Here is a 26,475-nt window from a genome sequence, read left to right as displayed (position 1 = left end):
TTTACCCCTTTGATAACTAATGGATGGATAAAGTAGAATTTGTATCAAATAATTCAGATTTCTAAATGTACAAGTTAATATGCTATTCTGGAGCAAAATCTATATTATGGATTAAAATATTAATTACTACTACTCTGGTTACATAAAACCAAATTATTTTGAGAAACTGTCTTATTTAAAAAAAAACCATTAATTTTAATATTCTTTATAAAATGTCATTGAGGCTTTTGAATATCATAAAGCTGGGATGAGAGTGCAGATAATTTTACTTAAAAAGCTGTATTTTGGCAAACATTTTATTAATGTTACAAATGAAAACATAGTTGGAGTTTTAAAATGGCACTTAATCTGTTCTTCTCTCTAACAGAGTCTGCCAAATAAATTAGATTCCTTGGAAAAAATTCAAACTTGATATAGTTGTGCAAAATTAAGATTAACCCTTATCTGTCAGTTAAGTCATTGCCTTAAACAAATGGACTTATTTTCAAGAATACAAATAGGCCCTAAAAATACCCCAGAAACCAAAAAAAAAAAAAAAAAAAAAAAAAAGACCTATAACTATTATTAAGCAGAAAGAGGGGGCTGTCAACGGAGCTTTTCTATTTACAATTTACTCAGCAAAAGTTAACAATTAAAAAAAGCACCTATACCTAAAGTTCATGTAAGGTGACAACAAAACAAAACAAAACAAAACACGTAATGCTAAATTTTGTTCAAATATCAAAGGTCTGATCCATCTGAAACAGCATTAGTTTTAACCGTTAATAAGTTGAACTGGCCTTAGAATAAAAGATAATAGATCTGTTCACATATTTTGTACATTATTTACAGAGAAATGCAAAATCCTGCTGCTTTTGCAATCACCTGTTATTTGGGTATTTCTTAGAGAAAACAAACAAACAAAAAATGGCCGGGCATGTTTGAACACACCTGTAATCCCAGCTACATTAGAGGCTGAGGCAGGAGGATAGCTTGAGTCTAAGGGTTTGAGACCATCCTGGGTAAGACAGCAAGACCTTGCAGTCTTTAAAAGAAAGGTAAAGAAAGGAAGGAAGGAAAGAAAGAAAGAACATGGAAAGATAATTTGACCCAATCTGGAGAATGTTGAAGGCCATATCTGTGATTTACCAGAGAATGAGAGAAAATGTTTTTCAAGTTGGAAAGTACTAGAGTGATTAACTGATCTAACCTATGCATCTTGTAGATGAGAAGGCTGAGATACAGTGTCTTGAGCTGAGGCAAATTACTCAAACTCTTTCTTATATTGTAATTAAACTGAGACTAACATCCAGTCTCTTGACTTTTGTCTCCAATTCTTTCCTCTGATCCACACTTTGTACTTTTTTTTTTTTTTTAAGACAGTTTCACTCTGTTGCCTGGGCTAGAGTGCCGTGGCATCAGCCTAGCTCACAGCAACCTCCAACTTTCAAGCAATCCTTCTGCCTCAGCCTCCCAAGTAGCTGGGACTACTGGCATGTGCCATCATGCCCAGCTAATTTCTTTCTATTTTTAGTAGAGACGGGGTCTCGCTCTTGCTCAGGGTGGTCTCGAACTCCTGACCTCGAGCGATCCTCCCGCCTTGGCCTCCCAGAGTGCTAGGATTACAGGCGTGAGCCACCTCGCCCAGCCCACACTTCGTACATTAATGCCATCCTCTACCAAGGTTAATAGTGGTTACCTATGGGGAAAGAAGTGGGAGTCAGGAAAAAAAAAAAGGTATTGGTGGGGATAGTTATGTAGGTTGCACTCAAACAATAAGCCATATGTATTGGTATATAATTTCTTAAGAAAAATAACTTTCAAAGAAGATCAAACCTTAACATCAACTGAACCAAATTTCAAGGATCAGAAATACCAAAGTGAAATTGAATGTTAGTATAGAATTTAAGCTATAATACATCTTCAAGGAAACAGCAGACCAATGAAAACTGCATTTTAGTTTTTGTGACCTTTCAGTGACTAGTTCTATATATTATGCTTCTCTATACCTGGAAAAATATTCTAATATAATACATATGCAGTTTTAAACCTCAAGTTTAAAAAAGGATTGGTTTGTTTTTTAAAAAAAAGTTATGCTATAAAATATGCATTTATATTTATTCCAAAATTATATATTTCTAACTCTGCAGTGATTTAAGGTCCAAATTTTCACTGTTGAACTGCCTTCTTGCACAGTCTTAAACAATTATTTCTACAGAGCAGATAAAATTTGCATGATTCTTTAACAGTAAAATCTGTTCAGAAACTCTCTTTGACACTAATACTTTTATCTGGCAGAGTTGAGAGAAACAGATTTCAGTAAGAAAAAGTAGAAGGGTGGGTCAAAGCATTTTTTTGAAAAATATACTGTATATATCTTAGTAATTAATTACACAGACCATATGCTTTTATTTAATGTGAAGGCACAACTTTAACATGATTAAAAGCAAATGCATTTGAATTATTTATGATGTAATTGTCAGTACGAGCTCATAAAAATATATGTTTGCAAGCATGTCATTGAAGATTCTTTCAGATTGTCAATTCAAAAGTTGATTTTAAAAGTCATTCTATTTGTAGAAAATCAATGACACATGATTGCAGGTCCACATACTATTATTGCTGGACAATCTGTTCACCAGCAATCACAGGGTTTTCTTCATTTGTTGCATAGTCCAGCTGGTCCATCATCTAGGCATAAATAAGAGATGTTAGGAAATGCAATTTTTCAACTTGCCCCCAGTATTCATTAATTTAGCCAAAGGATTCCCAGCTTTTAGAAAAGACAGATTATTCCATGGAACTGAGTATTCTTACTGGAGCACTGTTCTGGTTCAATATCCACACTCCTAAGGAGATGGTCAGGGTGACACTGAGCCTTCGGGAAGCCTAATCATGTGACTCAGGGCCAACGTGGTAACTGCTTTCTCTGGATCTTGCATTATCTCTATTTCCTAATACGAATATTCCCCTCCTTGGCAGTGAGAATTCCACCACAAAAGGAAGATATTCCTGACACTTATCCCAGGTCCACTTGTAGAAGTAGAAAACCTAAAAATGACCCCAGGAGTCACTGTGAGAATACCTGTTGGCTCTGAGACAGTGTAATGCTGCTGACACCTCAAACCGACCTTAAGATATTTTAAGGATAATAGATGAAATTTGGGGAACATTGTAACAAAAATTTCTACTAAAAAATAAACTTGAAGGCACTTAAAAGTCAAATGATATCTGAGAACAAAATCAAGAATACATTTGCTATAGACTATTTTAAAGGGATTACCAGTTAAACTTTTCTTTTAAATGGTCACATCAGCTCTGCTCATATTCCCATAAAAATTGTTTTATATTTGGGAATGAAGAAGAAACTGCTTAAATGCTTTCAGTGTTTTTATACCTGTTCTTCAGATAAAATTACCTAAAAACAGAAAATAATGCTCAATGTCTTTGTGAAGATTGTCAAAGACTATTAGACTAGTGATTAAATTTTAGTATGGTGATACGCTTTTTTCCTTCTCCAGTGTCAAGAATTAGAAGGAAAGATCAGCAAGATAAATGTTCCTATTTTTGTAAACTCGTTGTGAAGGCTTTAGTGTTTCTGGAGAGAAAGAGGAGGAAGGAATTGTTTCCAAACAGGGTCTATCGTCAGACAAAAAGAATACAACGTGAGCTGAGGCTTTCAGCTGACAACTGTATCAACTAATGGAGACAGCTTATAAAACCCAAGCCTGCTGATACTCTACAAGTCACCTCAAGTCCAGCCAGTTTTGAGGTCCTCTATTTACCAAAGATATTCCTTAGATTAAGGTAGCTACATGTTCATAGGACTTCTAGGGGAAAAAATAAAAGCCAAATCAAGACAGGTATCATTTATTAAGCACTTTACTACATGAAACATAAGGTGAAGCTGTTGAACAGTTAATGTTACTAACAATTTAAATGAGGGAGGGAAAAGAGATGCATCTAAGATATATTTAGATTTCTTCTCTTCTAGCAATTTAGAAGCAGGGTGTGAGAGGCCAGGGCTGTGGGAAGAGAAGCAGCCTCAGCAAAATGGACGGTGGGGAAACCCTCCTTCTTCCCAAAGACTGCTTACTCTGGCAACTGTAACCTGATGAAATAATAGCCCACACACCCTAAATTATAACATGCCTCTTCTTTCCTAATCCCCAGGTACCTCATTGGCACTACAATCTAATCTCTAAATACAGAAATATATTAATTAAAAAAACACTTTCGGAGTCAATTTATTGAGAAATAAGCATCTCTAGTCCCTATTTATTGACTTTTCAATAAAAATGATATAGAAACATAAAGAGCAAACTTGAAGTTTTTAAAAACACAACAAATTAACATAAATAATAAAATTAATTGGCAAAATTGGTATAAATTTTCATAATATTTATAAATAGGAAAGCTCGGTTTGGAAAGATATCCTCTGGAATAGGGTCAGCTAACCTGGCATTTTCTGACAGCTCTACTTATTTATACTTGAACCAATCTCCAGAAACAGTCTAATAAAAACAATACCCATTCATTAATGCAGAGTAACTGGAGAGTTGTTGATACTACAGCAGAGTCGTTCTAAGTTATCTCTGTATACTGACTTGTCAGTTACAGCTTGTGACTTCTAAAAATAATTAGAAGCATTAGTGACATTTAACAGAGACAACTCACTGTTTACTGGGTATCAATATACTGAAAACTTACTACTCACCCAAAGTAAAATAGCCCATTGGAGGTTGCTACATAAATCTAACTCCACTGGTTTAGTATTAAAAACAATATCTCCTAAGACTATGATTTCTCTTCATTGTTCTGTCAAAGTAATTATGACTGTTTGATTTTTTGCTCTAGAGAAAAAATATCTTTATTTATTTACACTACACTAATTAGAACTAAGACTTCAAATACAATCAAATAAAGAGAACTAAATACTGTATTTTTTGAAACATTCCAGAAGAAAAGTTCACAAGAAATATAGTACAACTACCTTTGGGCTATAGAAAAGAATTCACAATTAAGATTTCCAAATTAGTATCAATTTAGTGAAATCCTATAGAAATATTACTTCTTTTGATGATAGAAATTCACATAAGGGCCTGAAAGAATCCAAGTAAGATACTAAAGTATTTAAATGAAGTCTCCAAGTTACAAAAACAAATGAGGTATAATTTGTCCATGGAACACAGAATAAAAAGACTGGGATACTGATGACATTAAAAAGTCTCCAATGGGAAAGTCGTTTCTATCACCGCTATTCTTACATTCAACTCTAGTATCAGGCATTAGAATGGACCAAATGATTAACAGCATAAACAAATTTGCCATTACTTTAGATTCAAACTTTATTTTATATTACTTGTTTTATATTTGGTTATTCAAAACAGTAGCAAAAACTTTCAATACCTTAAAAAAAAAAGACTGTATAGAAAGATTATAGAGATATAAGTCTAGTTTGATGCTTCAGAAGTGCCTGACTTTTACAAATAGCATGTGACAATTCTAGTAATTTTATGAGGGCTGCTGAAACACAAAAGTGACTAAATGTCCGTGGATTAAGGATTGAACATTATAGTTGCATTGCATGAAAAATTCCAGTAACACTGAGAATTTATGGTATAAAAATACTGTTATAAGCACTGTGGGTTCCTAAGGAGCTAATAACTTGGAGAAAGAAACATACATAAATACCTACACTGCAGGGCAGATGTTAATAAGTATTTAAAGTACTAAGGCTAAAAAAATACAGGGAAAGGTGAAGCTAATTTCAACAGGAAGACCTAAATTCTTGGAGGTCTTTTTGGAGAAGGTAGATTGATTTGGGAGGTAAATAAGGGATATTCTGCAAATAAAGACTGACAAAGCTTCGGAAGTGATAAAGGTTGTGGGGAGAGGGGAAAAGGATTATTACACTGTTAGCCTAAGAGAAGAACCAGGGCTGACCCTCAGGCCTACCCCATAGAGGGCTCATACCAAGTCTACCTCTCTCTTACCAGGCTTTTGAGGTTCCTCACTCTACTTTCTTCTACTTTTGAAGTCTCTGCCTAGGCCTTACCTGATTTCAACATCTACCTGTCTCACTGAACCTTGGGCTAACCCAAAACTCCAGATTACTTATTCCCCTACCTGCCTATAGACTCAATCTCATTTTATGGATGAGGAGGCAGAGGCTTCAGAGATTAAGTAATTATCAGAACTGATGTCAAATACGATAATATACTCTCTCCCACAAATGATGACATTCAAGCTAAACTAATTTTGACTTTAGAGGCTGGACATAAGCAATGGGAGACTTTCTTTTTCAGATAAACAGGCAAATAATTTGGGAAAGGCATTATATAACTTTCAAAAATGCTAAATTTCTAAAAAATACTCTCCTGGCAGCAATTTTTAATATTCTGCAACTTGCCTAAAATTTCAGCAAATGTCCATTCTTCATATTTAAAAATTTAGTGCACAATGGGAAAAATCATGGAGTCTAAACAGAATTTTTTCTGAGGATTGTGATGGCTTTGAATTTGTTCTTTTACAAGTAAGTTAAAGGAACCAGATTTAACAAAAACCCAAAGTTTCAATTATCCAAACCAGGAAAACGAAAATCTAGTTAATAAATTGAAAAGTAACAACCAAACCAACAAATAAACTAAAACAAAAAATCCTAAGTCCTACACATAATGACAGCAAATGCAGTTACAGTGCTTATGCTACTGCACTGTTCTCAGCAGTCGGCATGTATGACCATATTTGTTACAACAACCCTCTGAAGTAGGTTGCTTGTTACCCCATTCTACAATGGAGGAAACTGTGGCAGCAAGAAGCCAAGTAACTTGCCCAAGGTCACACAGCTAATAATTAACAAAATAAGAATTCAAATTTAGGCCATCTGGCACCAGACTCCATGTTCTTTACTACTATGTGTTATTTTGTATTCTGAATGCCCTTGCCTAATAAAATTAAGATACCACACTGTAAAAGTGAGAAGTTTATAACCGAAGTTAGCCTACATCTTCAGACACTTTTTAATGGATTTTCCTACAATCAATCAATTGCCTTACTTAGCTACAATGTCATATAGCAAAGTCCCTGAAGTCTGCCCTTCTGGGGCCATTACTACTTTGTGTCCAGCTGCAGTGGTCTTTTCCTTTATGATTCTGTTATGAAGCAGAATCATGATTTTTGAGAATGAGACTGGGATGATCCAGGGCACAGAATTTGTTCATAGAGAATATAAATGCACCCCTTGGTTGAATTCCTTCCTTAACTACCATCCTCTCTATCTCTCAATAACCATCAGAGAGAGACAAAGGAGAAAAGGTATTAGAATAAACCAGAGAAAAATGAGATGCAGAATATTTCCAAAGAAATGTGACGTTAATATATTTACATATACAACAATTCTAAATATTTAACTATTTCCAGAGTAAATTAGCATAAAAAGATCTGGAAGCTATATACAAATGGTTCAAAGTAGCTGCTCCTTAAGAGTCTTCTCCACTACATTCTCGTTCACTTTACCTAGTAGGCTAATGACACTCCCAATTTTTATCTCTATCTCTAGCCAGGTCTATCTCTTGCACATCAGACTTATTCAACTGCCTATTGTTTCTCTTTTCCTGGTGGTCCTATAGGTACTTTGCAATGCCCAACACTGAATTCATTTCCATTATTTAACATGCCCAACATTGAATTCATCATCTTCTTCCTCAACCCTATTGCCCTTCATTTATCTCAGCAAACAGTGTCACCATCCACCCACTCAGTTTCCCAAGCCAAAAGCCCCAGAACTCCACTTCCTTTTCCTCTCCCCATACTGGATCCATTATCAGACCCCATTAATTATGCCTCTGAGGCTGGGCACAGTGGCTCACACCTGTAAAGCCAGCACTTTGGGAGGTCAAGGTGGGAGGATCGCTTGAGGTTAGTAGTTTGAGACCAGCCTGGGCAACAAAGCAAGACCCTGTCTCTCTAAAAAAAAAAAAAATTGGCTGGGTGTGGTGGCACATGCCTACAGTCCTGGTTACTTAGGAAAATGAGGCAAGAGGATCACTTGAGCTCAGGAGGTCAAGGCTGCAGCAATCCTTCTGCATCAGCCTCCCAAGTAGCTGGGACTATAGGCCTGTGCCACCACGCCCGGCTGATTTTTTCTATATATTTTTTAGTTGTCCAGCTCATTTTCTTTCTATTTTTAGTAGAGACCGGGGGGGGGGGGGGGGGGGGGGGGGGGGCTTCTCCTTCTTGCTCAGGCGGGTCTCGAACTCCTGACCTCAAACGATCCATCCACCAGGACTTCAAGGCTGCAGTGAACTATGATTGTGCTGCTGCACTCCAGCCTGGGAGACAGAGCAAGATCCTGTCTCAAAAAAAAAAAAAAAAAAAGAAAGAAAGAAAGAAAGAAAAAAATTAATTATGCCTCTAAATTTCTCTTGACTTTGTCCACTTCTATCTCATTACCTTACTAATTTAGGCGTCTACTGTATCTCATCACAATAAGTGCCCCCAGTTTTGCTCCCTTCTTTAATCCATTTTCTAGATTAAAAAAAAAAAAAAAACCCTTAAATGAGCCTCAGTGTTCTTAGGATAGAATTCAAACTCTTTAGTGTGGCTTACAAGACCCTACAAGGGGGCCAGGTGCAGTGGCTCACGCCTGTAATCCTAGCACTCTGGGAGGCCAAGGTGGGTGGATTGTTTGAGCTCAGAAGTTCGAGACCAGCCTGAGAAAGAAGGAGACCCCCATCTCTACTAAAAATAGAAAGAAAATGAGCTGAACAGCTAAAAAATATATAGAAAAAATCAGCTGGGCATGGTGGCACAGTCCTATAGTCCCAGCTACTTGGGAGGCTGATGCAGAAGGATTGCTTGAGCCCAGGAGTTTGAGGTTGCTGTGAGCTAGGCTGACGCCATGGCACTCTAGTATGGGCAACAGAGTGAGACTGTCTCAAAAAAAAAAAAAAAAAAAAAAAAAGACCCCACAAGGCTCTTACCCTTGCTTCTTTCTCATTTTCATTTCCTGCAACTCCCCTACCCTTATTCAATAATAGTCATCCTAAACTTCATTCAGTTCCTAGGACGTGCTATGCTCTTTTCCCTCTGAGCCTTTAAAGACATGGTTCCTTAAACATTGAACACATAGCTCAGTCTTAAAGTCTCAACATAAATTTAATGTTCTTTAGGAAGCCTTCCCCAAATCACCTATGACCCTGTCCGGAAACCACAAGCACTAGATGTCCCATTTCCAGCTTTCATGGCACCTACAATTAATACATTTATCACACTTTAATAGTTAGTGACTCTATCTGCATTCCCCACTAGACTGTAATTTCAAGAGGTCATGAGGATAGGCCTGTTTCTAACTTGATCATTTTGTATCACCAATACCTAAAATAGTACCCAGCTCATAGAACTGCTCAATAAACATTTGTTAAATGAAGAAATATAAAACTATGAAGAAAGGAAGAAAAGCAATTTTTGAGATGTGACTTTCAAAGATTAGTAGTAGAGTATGTGTACTATAGGGCACGCTTTTATTTTAAAAAATCTATAACAATAAAAAAATCTGGCGGGGTATAGTGTCTCATGCCTGTAATCCTAGCACTCTGAGAGGCCGAGGCAGGAGGATTGCTTGAGGTCACGAGTTCAAGACCAGCCTGAGCAAGAGCAAGACCTCATCTCTCTATTTAAAAAATAAACAAACAAATAAATATATAAATCTATGTGGGTGTCATCTTCGTGGAAAAGTTAAAAGCTATCTTACCAATTTAGTCAAAGACCTCAAATTCTATGTACATTAGTATAAGTTGAGACAATAGCTTTGTGAGGTAGGCAAGACAGGTACTAACTAAATCTCAAAGAAATTACAAGACTTCCCCAAAAGAATTCTAAACTAGTACTTTTTCTAATTATAGCAGCCTGACACTTAATGTATTAACCATCTCTTGTTAAATAACACTACAAATGACACTACAGACCAACCACGAGATGGACATAAACTTTGAACTGTTTATCTACTATCAGAATTGCAGCCACCCAACCCAAAGTGTCTCTCTTTTTGTTCATGTGATCGCTGACACACATGAATGTGGGTGGATGCAGGAGGGCTGTTTGTTGGAATAGGGCAAAGTAGAGGCTAACTGTCTCACAAAGTGCTTTCACTTTTTTTGGGGTCGATGCCATGGCCCTGACCTCAATAGGCTATGGTTTCTCAACCCTTCTTAATTTCAATGCAAACAGATTTTACTGGAGTACCAAGAACATTTATGAAAAAAAGAAAGGAGTTTAACTTCAATGAAGAAACAAACACAATAAGATTCTGTTATCAAGAGATTCTTTGTTCTAGGAATTTTAAAGAAAGGTCCACCTTGATCCATTTAAATCTGAAGTGAGTGCCCTGTCCAGTTTAGTTAGGCCTGTTTAGATGCTGGAAAGAGTATACTTTTTATTTGCAAAACATCAGGACTCTTACTATAAGTAGCTGATGTCAGTCTCAAAATAACTATGTTATTTTAAACAGTTTCTTCTTTCATGAAGTCTAGATTTTGAAGACGCATGTTGAAATATTGTTTTGTTTCCCTGATGCTCTCCCACTGCTTTTGATAGTACTGTCTTGAGTAGCAAGGCTTTTGGTATTAACTTGCAGTGGAGGTGAGAACTGATGATGCAACAGGTGGTCAGTGAGTAAGTAGTATAGCCATCCCTCAGTATCCACAGGGTATTATTAGTTCTAGGACCCCTGCGGACACCAAAATCCAAGGATGCTCAAGTCCCTTATATATAAGATGGCACCGCATTTACATATAACCTACGTACATCCTCCTATATATTTTTAATCATCTCTAGATTACTTATGATACCTGATATAATGTAAATGCTATGTAAATAACTGTGGTACTTTACAAAATATTTGTATTATTTTTTGTTGTTACATTGCTTTTTTAATTTTTCTCAAATATTTCTGATTCATGGTTGGTTTAATCTGCATATGTGGAACCCTTGGATATAGAGGGCCAACTATAGTGGAAAAACTTAGAACATTCTGACAGATCCAAGGTAACTTTTTGGTATATAAAAGCTTTGATACATATATACAGGCTATTCCCACTCAAACTCTGTCAGTGATTTATGTCATAACTTGGTAACCAAAATAGAAGCACATACCTGATAGCTGTTACCTTTCCAGAACTTTTTCATTTCCTTACGTCTCCAAGCAACAATTGAGGCAGTAATAAGTGTGCAAGGTACTAAATAGAGGAGAGCAGGTTGCCCCTTTTTCATCAGCACCAGAACAACGAATGTAAGTATCATGCCAACAGCATAGGCTGCAAGAAGAATACCAAGTTATCAGTCATTTCTATATGTTATCAAAGGTGGGTTTTTTATCCCTCATTGAAGTATTGGTTTTCTAATATTTCTGAGGACATTTTTGTACTATGATTTCTTATCATAATTTCATTATTCTTTTAGACAGTAATATGGAGAGATATTCTACAGAGGTTTTGAAAAATTTGGAAACCGGTTAGTATTTCAATTATTACTAACCTAACCATTAATCATTGATAAAGATAGTAATTCAAGAAAGTCTCAATTATCTGTCATTGTTAAGGACGTTGAGTGGTTCCACATTTTAGATAACTAAATGTGTACCCACAGGTACTAAAGGTTGTTTTGAAAAATCTTCCTAATATTTGTTATATACTTCATAACCTTCTTTAATAAGCTCACCCCAAACATCATTTGAACTTTTCGTAATGACTCAGGGTTTCATTATGTACACAGAATCTCAGAATATTGGAACTTTACAGACAATTTAATCTAGTTCCTTGTTTTAAAGATGAGGCAATGGAGGACCAGGGAGTTTAAAGTGAGTTGCCCAAATTTACACAGCAGAATGAATGACTACTCCTATAAGCTGCCTTTTCATTGAGTGTTCCTTTATTAAATCACATTCACTGGTACTAGACTCTAATACATTAATTACCTTAGAAAGTACCAATATTTAGTGGCCTCAAACTACTTTTCTTTTTTCTTTATAGTTTTTTTTTCCCCTTCATCTTCTCCCTCACTTAGCTATTTTCCTGCTGTCAAGGTAGTTATTTCTAGCAATACCCTTCTCTTCTACTAATATATACTTTTAATTTACTGGATTTAATTCCACCATGGACTTGAAAATCTTGCTAGAACAGTATCTAAATGGCTCTGGTACAGGACATTTATCTAAGTATAAAGAGCTTCGGTATATGGACTTTGAGATATCTATTTGATATGTTCAGATGTACCAGGGTATTTTTTGGCTTATTTACTGTTCTTAACTCTGTTTGCAATAATAGAAATAGAGGGATAAGTGATGACTACCTCTGCTATCCCAGATGAGATGTTATTTGTGCCATAAATTCATCTAAATAAATACATAATTACCAACATACTATTTTAAAAAATCTAGTAATATGCAATTTATTTCCTCTTTATGTGCCAGTGTTCTAACATTTATATATACAATCTAATTTTTTTCTTTTACATCCGATTTCCTTTTTAAATTTCCAAAACTTTATGATATAAATAGTAAAGTATAATTATCCCTTTTGATGGACGAACTTATTGATTAATAGCAAAGAATCAGAATCCTGGACTCCTTCATTTTAGACCTCTGTCTTTTCCTCCAGATGACACAATTCAACATAATAAAAAGAAAAAACAAAATTTACCAATTGTGGAGGAAATATAGTATATAGAAGAAGAACCAGTCTGAACATCAAATCTTCTACAGTATGCAACCAACAGGCCTGAAAAAAAAAACAAAAAAAACCCACCACATTATTTTCTTAAAGCAACAAACAACAACACAAATTCAATTATTAACTATGGTGACAGTATATGCTGTATTGTATATAATTTTCATTTTTGCCTTATGAGAACGTTAAAGTATCTTAAATTCTGGACAGAGTTTTCCATATTGATTTTTTAAAAATTTTAAGACCATATTTTGGGGCCAGGCATGGTGGCTCATGCCTATAATCCCTGCACTTTGGGAGGCCAAGATGGTAGGATTGTTTTATGACAAGAGTTTGAGACTAGCCTGGACAACACAGTGAGACCCTGTGTCTCCACAAAAAAATTTTAAAATTAGGCAGGCATAGTGGCACATGCCTATAATCCTAGCTACTTGGGAAGGTGACATAGGAGAATCACTTGAGTCCAGGAGTTTGAGGTTACAATAAGCTATAATTGTGTCATTACACTTATAAGAAATTCATTGAATTTTTAGTATATTTGCTGTCTAACCACATTTCCACATTTTTTTTTTAAAAAAATAGTACTTTCTTTTCTCCCCAAATTAGAATTTAGATCTTAGGATTATGTCATATATTGCTAGTAACTCTGCTCTTGGGGGAAATATTTCTGTTTGAGACCTTTGACATTCATTTACTTCAAGAATGTAAGGCCAGGCGCGGTGGCTCACGCCTGTAATCCTAGCACTCTGGGAGGCCGAGGCGGGTGGATCGCTTGAGGTCAGGAGTTCGAGACCAGCCTGAGCAAGAGCGAGACCCAGTCTCTACTAAAAATAGAAAGAAAGTATCTGGCCAACTAAAAATATATATAGAAAAAGAAATTAGCCGGGCATGGTGGTGCATGACTGTAGTCCCAGCTACTCGGGAGGCTGAGGCAGGAGGATCACTTGAGTCCAGGAGTTTGAGGTTGCTGTGAGCTAGGCTGATGCCACGGCACTCACTCTAGCCTGGGCAACAAAGCGAGACTTTGTCTCAAAAAAAAAAAAAAGAATGTAATATTTATATACTATCTTTACTACTTCTATGCTAAGTGCTATATACAAGATCCTGTATAGCTGCAGTCCCCAAACCACACGCTGCAGACTGGCACTGGTCTGCGGCCTGCCAAGAACCGGGCCACACAGCAGGAAGCCCCACCTGCACCCACAGCTGCTCCCCATCACTCGCATTACTGCCCATGCCCCGCCCCAGTCATATCAGCGGCATCAGAAACTTACAGGAGCGCAAACCCCACATTCAAGGGATCCAGGCTGCATGCTCTCTATGAGAATCCAACGATTGATGATCTGAGGTGGAGCCCAGGCAGCGACCCACCCCCCACCTACATCCGTAGAAAAACTGTCTTCCATGAAAGCAGTCCCTGGTGTCAAAAAGGTTGAGGACCATTGCTATATAGCACTTGGTGAGGAACTGGCAAAGTCATAGATAAGTTTAAAGATACTCAAGGAAGTGTAAGGTTACTCAATAGAATGTTTTCTCTACTTTATCAATTATGTGAATGGAGATTCATTGAACTAAGAGAGCTGTACACTGGACTTTGCCATGCCAACTCACAAAACAACACTGCTAGCTGGCTTCTCTCTCTACCTGGCTTTTACTATGTAAATAGAAGGGCTTTTTCAGAAAAGCCAGCACTCCTCACACACCCACAGGCGGTTAGTACATAGGGAGACTGTAAGAAAAGTGAAGAAAGAAAAACTCAGCCGGTAGAGAAATATTATTAATTACTTCTAAAATATATTACTACTGGGCGCAGATGACATTTATTCTACAGGCAGCCCAGTGAGGAAAATATGACAGAACTGAGATAACTGTCAGAGAAGACATGCTAGGATTGATTCCACCATACACTGAGTATTTTTGTATTATGAAGCCCTAAAAGCTGGTGTTCTATTATGTCTCTCCTCTTGATCATGACATAGCCTAGTATTCCTAAATCACTTTTCCTAAAACATAACTATTATTTTACAATAAAAATAATAGAAACTGTATGTTTGGCATTATTATATTCAACTTCTAAAAAGAGTCACAAAATATACTTTTCTTGGGGAAAAAGGTTAAACTGATCCTAGCTGCTTCCTCTAAGACACTCTTTGAGCCATGAGAGATACTACGATTATCTTGGCTGTTACCATTTGGGCTTTACCTTCTACCCCTCGATAAGTTTTTTCCCTATCTTTATCACTAATCCTAGCTCCAGCAACAGCCAGAATAATTACTACAGAGTAGGAAACTTTTAGCAGACATATGACAATTTAAAACCATCAGTATGTTTTTTACTAAAATTGTTACAATTGCTTACCTGGTACAATAATGTCTCCAAAACCCAATATGGAAACAGGCACAAGGCACACACTCATTACTGAGAAATAGATCAGCTTTGGTACCCTGATGACTACTGGTAACTGTAAAAAAAAAAAAAAGGAAAGAAAAAAAAAGAAAGCTGCCAATAAACCTCTTAGGAATTTTTTATCCATCTCTTTTAGAAAGGGAATGACTGACAGTAGAATAATTGTTTTAACATTTTAAAATTGACATTTTAAAAGAACTTGAAATTAGAGAACACAAACTAGGTGCATATACTCTGAATGTGTAGAAAGCTTGAAAGAAATAGATACATAGTTTTGAAAAAATGAAACCCAACACACATGTAGGATTAACAGTATTAATCCACTATCCCCACATTTAACCTTTTTTTTTCCTCTTTTTTACCAAGAATAGGACTCAGACCTTGAAACAGATTTTTATTTATTTATTTTTTATTTTTTGGCAATCTGGATTTTTCCCCAAAGAAGAATCTTGTCTCAGAGGATATGATTTAAAGTCCAATGAACATATCTGAAATACAATCCTTACTTTCTCATGGGGAGCTGAGGGTTGAGCAGTGGCTTCCACCAAGTTTCCATCATTCTAGGATGAAACCCAAGTCAACAGGTATTTAATAATTTAGAATAACTAAGAAAAGGGCTATATTTTGTGAGAAATAAGTTTTACAATACCTTAACATGCACTATGTGACCAATGAATTATACAGGAAGACAAAATGAGTAACTGGAAACACATACATACACTGGGCAGCCATTTCTATCTAATTGCCATCCCTACCTTTTCGTTATTTCCAAAAGGTCCAGCTGCAAGTTCAACCATGATACTCTCACCATTCTAAAATTGAGGAGGAAGATAAAAGAAGTTGTCCAATCACTTAAAGAGAACAATCTGCCACTATTCAAGAATGATTTAAGCCTCAAGGTACAACGCCTACTGTAAACTGATTGAAAATGGGCTATAGATGGCTTTTTTTCCTAAAATAGTCTTTGTAGGTAGCAAAAATTGAAGTCTTTTAAAACAAAATTCACCTAACACACTACTCCACTTTATCAGAGCTCAACAATTATCAGAAACTGACAAATGAACCATACACGGATTATTCAAGTGAACCCTGAGCTCTGACACATACTGACATATTCATATCTAACATTTGTAAGGGGTTATAAATTTTAGGTACAGTACTTTAAGTTATATTATGGCATGTACTATGGCTCTTAGTCATTTTTAGCAATATCAACGAAGGACATACTAAAATCTTTTATATTTAGCTTTGTAACAAATATTGGTAACTTAATTTGAAAAAATGTACATTTGACTTCTGCTACTCACCATGATAACAAAACAATAAAACCAAATTTGAAAAGACCCAACCCTATAGAACCTGAGAAGCTTCTCTAGCCTGATTCCCGTCCAATTTCAGCCCGGCCTGCTTTCCATGTTCCAATCAAAACATTAACTTTAGCTAAATTACCCTGCCTTATGTCTGGCTAAAGTCTTTTTATATAGGCTATGTGAGAAGTTCATGAAAAAGTTTTTTCCTGATAGCCAAGTCTGTTGTGGAGAAGGAAAAGGTTTCAAGATATCAAACTAAGATTGCATAAGACACCCATTTTATGTTTCACACTACGATAAATACATAACCAAAACAGGTGGGGAGAAGATAAACAAACGTCACGTTTTAGGAAAAGTTGACTAACTAAAATATTTTCCATGTGGGTGGAGTGCACAGGAGAAATCACTTGAGTGTTTTTAAAAGGACCTCACCTGAGGACAGTAGAAAGGATAAAATCCCTAGCTACAGAAATCTTTTCCTCATGTTAAGCTTTGGTTTACAAAAGCGTTAAGTCACAGGAGTTTAGGAAAATAACCTAATACTAAGTATAGTTCCTTAAAGCAAATTTCCAGGTTGTGATCAAATTTCCAGATAAAGAGTTCACTTTGGTTCTTTTTCTAATTGTCATTTAAAACACTTAACTAAGATCGTCATTGACATCCTGCTATAAATTCAGGTATCTGAGTAACTACTATCTGCAAGATACAATCTGAGTACAAGGGTGAATGAAAAAAATGAATGAGACAAGCTCTTACTGCTGTACTCCTATGGCGACCTGCCTGCCCTGCCAACTCACTAGAAGTCCATAACCCCTGGGTTAAGAACATGTTTAGGATTCCAATACTTAATCCTTCAAATTTATAGAGAAAACAAACCATGAAAATCAGCAATATCTGATTTTCATTTTAAGTTACCTACTAAAGTAAGGTCTATAGACTTAATAAAAACAAACAAATCAGACTGAGAAGAAGGTATTAAAGTAAATCTGCAATAGTGAACTCCAAAGAGAATGTCAGCTTTTTACACTGTATCAGATTATTAGAAATCGCATTCCTACTCAGTAGGAACTAAGATAGAAAACAGAAGATGAAGAGTTTCCTAAGCACATAAGAAAGAAAGGATGCTAAAAACCACCTTTATTATTAACTGTTAACTTTAAAATCTGAAACATTTCATGTGTAGGGAATGGAAATCATCTGCTGGCAGACATGTTTGGTATTCATAAAGTGATACTAATGTTAGAATGGAAAAATTATTATTATTTTATTTATTTTTTTTTTTGAGACAGAGTCTCACTCTGTTGCCCAGGCTAGAGTGAGTGCCGTGGCATCAGCCTAGCTCACAGCAACCTCAAACTCCTGAGCTCAAGCGATCCTCCTGTCTCAGCCTCCCGAGTAGCTGGGACTACAGGCATGCACTACCATGCCCGGCTAATTTTTTCTATATATATTTTTAGCTGTCCATATAATTTCTTTCTATTTTTAGTAGAGATGGGGTCTCGCTCTTGCTCAGGCTGGTCTCGAACTCCTGAGCTCAAACGATCTGCCCACCTCGGCCTCCCAGAGTGCTAGGATTACAGGCGTGAGCCACCGCGCCCGGCCGAAAAATTATTTTTAAAAAGAGTTTAGTTACAGTTTATAGCTATATCTACTGTGTCATATATGTGTCATATGTCATATATATATTATCTGCTGATTCATAGGAAAGGCTTGGTAGAGAGAACACTTTCACTGATGGGGTACCCTACAAAACGTATTTTTGAACTAAGTAAATGGATACAAGCTAGGATAGCTTTGGAAAGAACTAAAAAATGCTTTAATAAATTAACAATTTTAGTTATAGCCCATAATATGAATTCTATGCTTTTTTAGGTTACTATTACTCAATTAAGTCAATGAGTCAAATGGCTCATCATTAACGCATGGAAAGGTGCTACTAATACAGTCTGGGCAGTAGTAATTTGAGGCAGTTAACTATATTTGTTACCTAGTTGCGATTTTAGCTCCCCAATAGGGCATATGTTTGTCCTTATGCCATTACAGCAAATATCAGAAGTAGATTTTTACAGTGATTTCCGAGGTGGTAGAGTTCAAAGAATAGATAATAGAATGAATTGGAAGAAAAGTAGGGAATATCAAATACTAAGTATATGAGAGTGACAAAAGATAAAGGGATGAAGGGGGATGGTTTGACAGGGGGAAGAAAAAAGACAAAGAAGAAAAAAAGATAGAGGGATGATATAAAGTTACAGAGCAAGACTCAAAGTAGAGGAAAGTGGGAGAATTAAGCCATAATTAATAATATATTCAAGAGAGAAGAAAAGGGTCAAGGTAGAAAAAATTGGGCAAATAATGGACTACCATACCCCCCCAATACCCCTCCTCATTTTATTAAGGAGCTAGTGACAGAGCTGGGAATGTATGACCTAGGAGTTGCTAGATGGTATGATTCTGACCTCATGGAAAAAGCCAGTCTGAGAGAATAAACAAATGGACAGGGGCAAAAAGGGCAAGCATGTGGCCCTGGGTCAAGTTTCTCCTGAGGATAGCCCTACCCGGCCTCTACATGCAGCCTGGATACATGGGACCTTTTTATTTTTGCAAGAGTCTCACTCTGTTGCCTGGACTAGAATGCCGTGGCGTCAGCCTAGCTCACAGTAACCTCAAACTCCTGGGCTCAAGCAATCCTCCTGCCTCAGCCTCCCGAGTAGCTGGGACTACAGGCATGCACTACCATGCCCGCCTAATTTTCTCTCTCTCTCTCTCTCTATATATATATATATTTTTTAGCTGTTCATATAATTTCTTTCTATTTTTAGTAGAGACGGGGTCTCGCTCTTGCTCAGGCTGGTCTCGAACTCCTGAGCTCAAATGATCCGCCTGCCTCGGCCTCCCAGAGTGCTAGGATTACAGCTGTCAGTCACGGCACCCGGCCTATATGGGACCTTTTTAGTAAAGAAGGCTTAGGTTGGGTTCTGTCAGTTGCAAACAAAAGAACTCTATTGTTGGGGGTGAGAGGATGAAAAGCTAGGAATACTCTCACACAATGGATTAAGAAACTGAAGCAGAAAGAGTTCAGTAAATAGTCCAGGGTTGCAAGGTTACAGAGCTTGACTCCCGGCCTTCAGACATCCAATGTGCTCCTCTTTCTTAGTCTCAAGCTAGGGTTTCGGAAACGAAAGCATGAAAGCAGCAATGACGCTTTTTTTTTTTTCCTGTCTACAGTAAACATTAATAAGAAAAATCAAGGCCGGGCGCGGTGGCTCCTAGCACTCTGGGAGGCTGAGGCGGGTGGATCGCTTGAGGTCAGGAGTTCGAGATCAGCCTGAGCAAGAGCAAGACCCCATCTCTACTAAAATAGAAAGAAATTATCTGGCTAACTAAAAATATATATAGAAAAAAATTAGCCGGGCATGGTGGCACATGCCTGTAATCCCAGCTACTCGGGAGGCTGAGGCAGTAGGATTGCTTAAGCTCAGGAGTTTGAGGTTGCTGTGAGCTAGGCTGACGCCACGGCACTCACTCTAGCCCGGGCAACAGAGTGAGACTCTGACTCAAAAAAAAAAACCAAAATATTAATAAGAAAAATAAAAAAAAAATCACTTTAAAAAGGGAAGAAAAATTACAGACATTTTAATATTTACATCAGTCAGGAGATATTTTTCATCGAACAAAAATGGATTAAAGGCTTGAAAATACCCTCTATTAAAAAGCCAATTTCAATGACCTTGAAATTAATAACCTAAAATCATCATCTTTAGCATGTTTCTTAATGAATTTCAAAAATATAGTCATACCTTTGTGATGAATGGTGTTATGAAAACAAAAAATACATCATACAGGAGGAGAAGGCCTAGAAGTATCACACATGACTGTTGAAGACAGAAACAAATTTAAAGGTCAATCTTCCCATATCTAAATTAAGAGATTAAATTATTTTATAAATACAAATAAACATGTGAATATACATTTGAATACTATTTTTTAGAAAGATACTTTATAGTTATTACTATGTATAGTTTTATTCTATAAAACACATTAAAACCCTTATTTTGGCTGGGCACAGTGGCTCATGCCTATAATCCCAGCACTTTGGGAGGCTGAGGCAGGAGGATCCCTTGAGGACAGGGGTGAGACCAGCCTGGGCAATATAGTGAAACCCGCATCTCTACAAAAAATAGAAAAATTAGCCAGGCATGGTAGCACATGCCTGTAGTCCCAGCTACTCAAGAGGCTGAGGCACTCACTTGAGCCCAGAAGTTCGAGGCTGCAGTGAGCATGATCAGGCCATAGCACTCCAGTCTGGATGACACAGTGAGACCCTCTCTCTACAAAAAAAGCCCAAAGAAACCCTTATCTTCACCTCATTGTTTTAAATCACTGAATCAAAGCAATGTTTTCTGATTATTTAGTCTTGTAAAGATTTTATGAATTTGACATATTATATGAATGATTAAAAATATTTTACCTAGCAATCACTGGTTGCCCAGGCCTGGGATTAGGACTGGTCACAAAAGGCCATGATAGAACTTTCTGAAGAGGTGAAAAATGTTCTATAACTTCATTGGGATAGTGGTTACAAAGTTATACATTCGTAAAATTTCAACCAACAGTACACTTAAAATGGATGCTTTTAATTGTATGTAAATTATACCCTAATAAAGTTATTTTTAAAAAAAGACAGTTTACTTTACCTTGAAGTTGGGTAACTTTAGTGTTTTAATTAAATTCAGGCAGAAAGCAATCCCCAAGATATCCTGTAAAATCCAAGCCCACCTAAAATGAAGATATTATTTATTGCTTTATCTAGTTATTTTCAGATGAAACTTTTCAAAAGAAGTAATACCATTCAATTACTATAATTTGACTATTTAGCTTGAACATAAAGGGAATGAGAGCTATGCAACTTACTATATCAGAAACTGACATGCATAATTATCAATTCATTACCATACCTGAAGCTGCCTAAGTTGCATGAACTTTGTTTCTCAAATTTTAGGCCATTAAATCTTTAATAATTTTATTAATAAACCATTAAATAAACCTAAGTATATATTTTTTCTGGTTATTGTTTCTGTAAATGGTCAGACACCTGTATATTTTCTTATATCTCCTTCTTTCTTATATGAAAGGTAGTATACTCTACATATTTTCTGGACTTTGCTTTTTTCTCTTAAAAATATATCCTGGACCAGCCTGAGCAAGAGCAAGACCCCGTTTCTACTAAAAATAAAAAGAAATTATGTGGACAGCTAAAAATATATATAGAAAAAACTAGCCGGGCATGGTGGCACATGCCTGTAGTCCCAGCTACTTGGGAGGCTGAGGCAGGAGGACTGCCTAAGCCCAGGAGTTTGAGGTTGCTGTGAGCTAGGCTGATGCCACGGCACTGTAGCCCGGGCAACAGAGTGAAACTCTGTCTCAAAAAAATAAATAAAATAAAAATAAAATATATATATATATATATATCTCTCTCTCTCTCTCTCTCTCTCTCTCCTGGAAATCACTGCATATCAATTCATCTTCTTCATTCTTTAGAGCTGCACTGTACTCCATTGTGTGGTATACACACATATACAATTACGTATACTTTTAAAGTCTATTTCAGTTTAGATGTTTACATCATAATTCATATTTCCTTCCCTACATGAGTTCAAATCCATTAACATTAGATCTGCTTATTTAAAAAGTAGCTTGTGGCCGGGCAAGGTGGCTCACGCCTGTAATCCTAGCACTCTGGGAGGCCGAGATGGGAGGATTGCTCAAGGTGAGGAGTTTGAGAAAAGCCTGAGCAAGAACGAGACCCCGTCTCTACTAAAAATAGAAAGAAATTATCTGGACAACTAAAAATACATATAGAAAAAATTAGCCGGGCATGGTGGCGCATGCCTGTAGTCCCAGCTACTCGGGAGGCTAAGGCAGAAGGATTGCTTAAGCCCAAGAGTTTGAGGTTGCTGTGAGCTAGGCTGACGTCATGGCACTCTAGCCTGGAAAACAGAGAGAGACTCTGTCTCAAAATAAATAAATAAATAAATAAATAAAAAGTAGCTTGTTTCAAGACTGGTGTTCTGGGATAAAAGCGAAAAAAGGCCGGGCGCGGTGGCTCACGCCTGTAATCCTAGCACTCTGGGAGGCCGAGGCGGGTGGATCGCTCGAGGTCAGGAGTTCGAGACCAGCCTGAGCAAGAGCGAGACCCCGTCTCTACTAAAAAGAATAGAAAGAAATTATATGGACAACTAAAAATCTATATAGAAAAAATTAGCCGGGCATGGTGGCACACGCCTGTAGTCCCAGCTACTCGGGAGGCTGAGGCAGTAGGATCGCTTGAGCCCAGGAGTTTGAGGTTGCTGTGAGCTAGGCTGACGCCATGGCACTCACTCTAGCCCGGGCAACAAAGTGAGACTCTGTCTCAAAAAAAAAAAAAAAAAAAAGCGAAAAAAATGCCATGATAATCATAATGAATAAGTCTCAGGATAAGATATAAAAAAATCCATTCTTAATCTAAAAGCAAATACATTGAATATTCATACCTGTCTTCATTTCGAAATACAGCCCAAACAGCAGCTGTTGCTATGCATAGTCCAGAGAGAAAAATAAGTCTCACTTCAATGCTTTTTCCACGACATACAATCCTAAAAAAAAGATTGAAATAGTTTAGTTTACATTGCAGATGAAATACAATGTTCACTTGATATAAGAACTGGCAAATATTAACTACAGTCATAAGCAGTGACTGAAATATCAATTTAAGTCTTGATTTTAAGTAAAACAAATAAGACATAATAAAATATTTATCAGTGCAATAGAACTTTCTGTGATGATGAAAATGTACTGTATCTGTGCCATTCAATATAGTAGCTACTAGCCGCATGTGGCTATTGAGCACTTGAAATGAGGCTAATGAGAATGAGAAACTGAATTTTTAATTTTAACTTTAATTAATTTAAATTTAAACCATAAGTCCAATGTATATCGGACTGTACAGATTTAAAATGATACTCCTACTTTTCTTTGTATTTTTTTAAAATTATAATACCAACAGTAGAAGAGATACATACATGCATTGTCCACATGGTATCTTACGAATTAGTGCAGCAAGACAGTTGTACAGACTCATTGCTGACGCTATGCAGAAAATTGCTATCATGACATAAACTAGAAAAAAAGAAGACACTAAATGAGAACAGAAAGAAATGTGATAAGAAAATATTTAGACAAGCAATATTAATTCTTTGTCTTTCTTTATTGGATCATGATACTTTGAATGCAGTGACTATATTATTACCTGAATTAGTTACTAAGCTGAAAATATTTAGATCTTGAGTTTTAAGAGTGGCTACTTTGGCCGGGCGCGGTGGCTCACGCCTGTAATCCTAGCACTCTGGGAGGCCGAGGCGGGTGGATCGCTCGAGGTCAGGAGTTCGAGACCAGCCTGAGCAAGAGTGAGACCCCGTCTCTACTAAAAAATAAAAAGACATTATATGGACAACTAAAAATCTATATAGAAAAAATTAGCCGGGCATGGTGGCGCATGCCTGTAGTCCCAGCTACTCGGGAGGCTGAGGCAGGAGGATCGCTTAAGCCGAGGAGTCTGAGGTTGCTGTGAGCTAAGCTGACGCCATGGCACTCACTATAGCCTGGGCAACAAAGTGAGACTTTGTCTCAACAAAAAAAAAAAAAAAAAAAAAAAGAGTGGCTACTTTATGTGTTGTTTTGTTCCACTATACATTGGTAGGATTGTTTAAGGGGTCTAAGCTGGCTCTACATTTTCTATCATTCAATGATTCCAAGCTGACATGTTCGTTAAAGATCTTGATGAAGTGAGTTACAGACATTTATGAATATTTCATTTAAATGTAAGGAATGGAAGAATTAATAAACCACTAAGAAATATGCTTAAGAACGCAATTTAGGGATGAGAACTAACACCCACCTTAGACATTAACCATGCTAATAATATTTTCCTATGGGTGATTTATCTATAATAACTTGACCAGATAAAATCAAATCTGGCTGGTGCATTGGCTCACACCTGTAATCCTAGCACTTTGGGAGGCCAAGCGGGAGGACTGCTTGAGGTCAGGAGTTCAAGACCAGCCTGAGCAAGAGTGAGACCCTATCTCTACAAAAAATAGAAAAATTAACCAGGTGTGGTGGTACACACCTGCGATCACAGCCATTGGAGAGGCTGAGGCAACTGGATCGCTGGAGCAGTTTGAGGTTGCAGTGAGCTATGATAATGCCACTGCACTCTAGCCCAGGCAAGAGAGCGAGAGACTGTCTCAAAAAAAATTTAAAAATAAAATAAACAAATAAATAATTTGGCCTCTTTGTTGTTAAAAGGAGGGAGGGAATCATTATACTTTAAATAAAAACATTCTTCTTCCCAACTTTCTCAAAATCTCATCATGGAAATATAAATTATACTGGCATTTTTCAAATTCTATTATAGTTAACTTCAGAAAACTATAGCTCTGTTCTGTAGGTGAGAAAGAGAGAGTAATCTAGATAGCCATTTTCTTTTCTTTTGGTTTTTTTTTTGAGACAGAGTCTCACTCTGTTGCCCAGGCTAGCGTGTTGTGATGTCAGCCCAGCTCAGAGCAACCTCAAACTCCTGAGCTCAAGCAATCCTCCTGCCTCAGACTCCTGAGTAGCTGGGACTATAGGCACGAGCCACCACGCCTGACTAATGTTTTTCTATTTTTAGTAGAGACAGAGTCTCACTCTTGCTCAGGCTAGTCATGATTTTTTTTAATATTGGAAATACACGTCATAGGTCTAGTTTTTAAATTGCTGCCACAGGAGAGGAGAAATTGAACAATAAGCTGAAACTAATCCTAGGGCCTAAATTTTCTAGTCCAGAAATTTATGCTAATGTTCTCCAAATAAGCATTGTAGCTTTCAGTGGGTTTTACAAAGAGTTTTTTTTAGTTCTTACCAGGCACACTCTCCTTTTCCCTGGTCTCCCTTTTCTTTGTGCTGTGTACTGGCCCAGAGATGGCAAATTTCTACCCTGTCAGACTGTTAAGAAGATTGTCCAGGGGATGGGAAGGTCATTCCTACCCCTTCTTTCTTAAAGGGAAAGAAGTACCAGTTACTCTCTAAACTACAGGTAAGTATCTGTGTGTCTTCAGATATAGTATGATCTTAACTGCTTGTACAGTAAAACAAAATTCAAGCAATAGAACATGTTGATTTGTAAAAAGATAAAAGGATAAACTACACTTTGGGGGTAAGCAGAGGCAATAAATCAGTAATCTGAATAATACTCTATTTCATGTAACTAAATATAGCCACCGAGAACTCCTTAGTTCACTGCTTAGATACTGAGCTATGGTTCTTTATCTGCAGAGAGGGAAACTTAGGGTCCATAGCAATTCTTTGAAGTCATCCAGGAAGAAGTATTTTTATCTCAAAACTATATATTTTTAATCTGAAAATTTTTTTATCTCATAGTAATAGAGACCTTACACTCTGACAATTAAGCTTTAAAGGCAAAAGATAGGTCTGGTAAAGTCAATGAAAAGAATGTATGGTAAAAGTAGTAAACATAAAATATGAGTTCTTACCCAACCATTTGTAGAAGAAATAAAGTAAGATGATCATAACACAGCAGATGACCACAAATATTATAACTGTAAGAGGACTAAAAGTTAAATATTCTTCCCTCTTTTTCCTCATTTCTCTGTCTTCAGCGTTTGTTAATGCCTTCAAGTTTTCCCTGCATAAACACACATAGGAACTTCAGCAAATCTTAGCCAAGTAGTTATTTTAAAAATCTATCTCTTGCATCTAGATGATCATATTTAAAAAAATCTATCTCTAACACCAATTTGAATTTGTTTCTCATTTAAAAAGTAATGTACTTTTAAAAAACTGCACTCTAAAAAGAAATATTTAGTCTAAAAAGTAAACCCCCCTATAATTCTACCCTCCAGAGATCATCTGTCTTAAACCACTAACTTTTGAAACAGCATTTTTTTCCTGGAGACAAAATTGTTGAAATAGATGACATTTATTACATAAACAAATTAATGTTTGTGGATGTTTACAT

General features: G+C 36.7%; 1 protein-coding gene across 1 annotated transcript in view; it reads right to left on the bottom strand.

Annotated features, from left to right (window-relative positions):
• Window positions 1-256: 256 nt before the first annotated feature.
• The window catches only part of SPPL2A (signal peptide peptidase like 2A), a 43,234-nt gene continuing 17,015 nt past the window's right edge, over window positions 257-26,475 (bottom strand). The window contains exons 6-15 of the mRNA XM_069460003.1: window positions 25,991-26,142; window positions 23,480-23,576; window positions 22,952-23,053; window positions 21,116-21,197; window positions 20,219-20,293; window positions 15,867-15,923; window positions 15,064-15,166; window positions 12,678-12,755; window positions 11,134-11,294; window positions 257-2,670 (exon numbers count right to left, since the gene is read on the bottom strand). Coding sequence (XP_069316104.1) covers window positions 2,596-2,670; window positions 11,134-11,294; window positions 12,678-12,755; window positions 15,064-15,166; window positions 15,867-15,923; window positions 20,219-20,293; window positions 21,116-21,197; window positions 22,952-23,053; window positions 23,480-23,576; window positions 25,991-26,142 — 982 coding nt within the window. The 3' untranslated portion in view covers window positions 257-2,595. The remainder of the gene's footprint in view (window positions 2,671-11,133; window positions 11,295-12,677; window positions 12,756-15,063; window positions 15,167-15,866; window positions 15,924-20,218; window positions 20,294-21,115; window positions 21,198-22,951; window positions 23,054-23,479; window positions 23,577-25,990; window positions 26,143-26,475) is intronic.

This window comes from Eulemur rufifrons, chromosome 2 (assembly GCF_041146395.1).
Source record: "Eulemur rufifrons isolate Redbay chromosome 2, OSU_ERuf_1, whole genome shotgun sequence".
Taxonomy (NCBI): Eukaryota; Metazoa; Chordata; class Mammalia; order Primates; family Lemuridae; genus Eulemur; species Eulemur rufifrons.
This window is presented reverse-complemented; position numbering and strand designations above follow the sequence as displayed.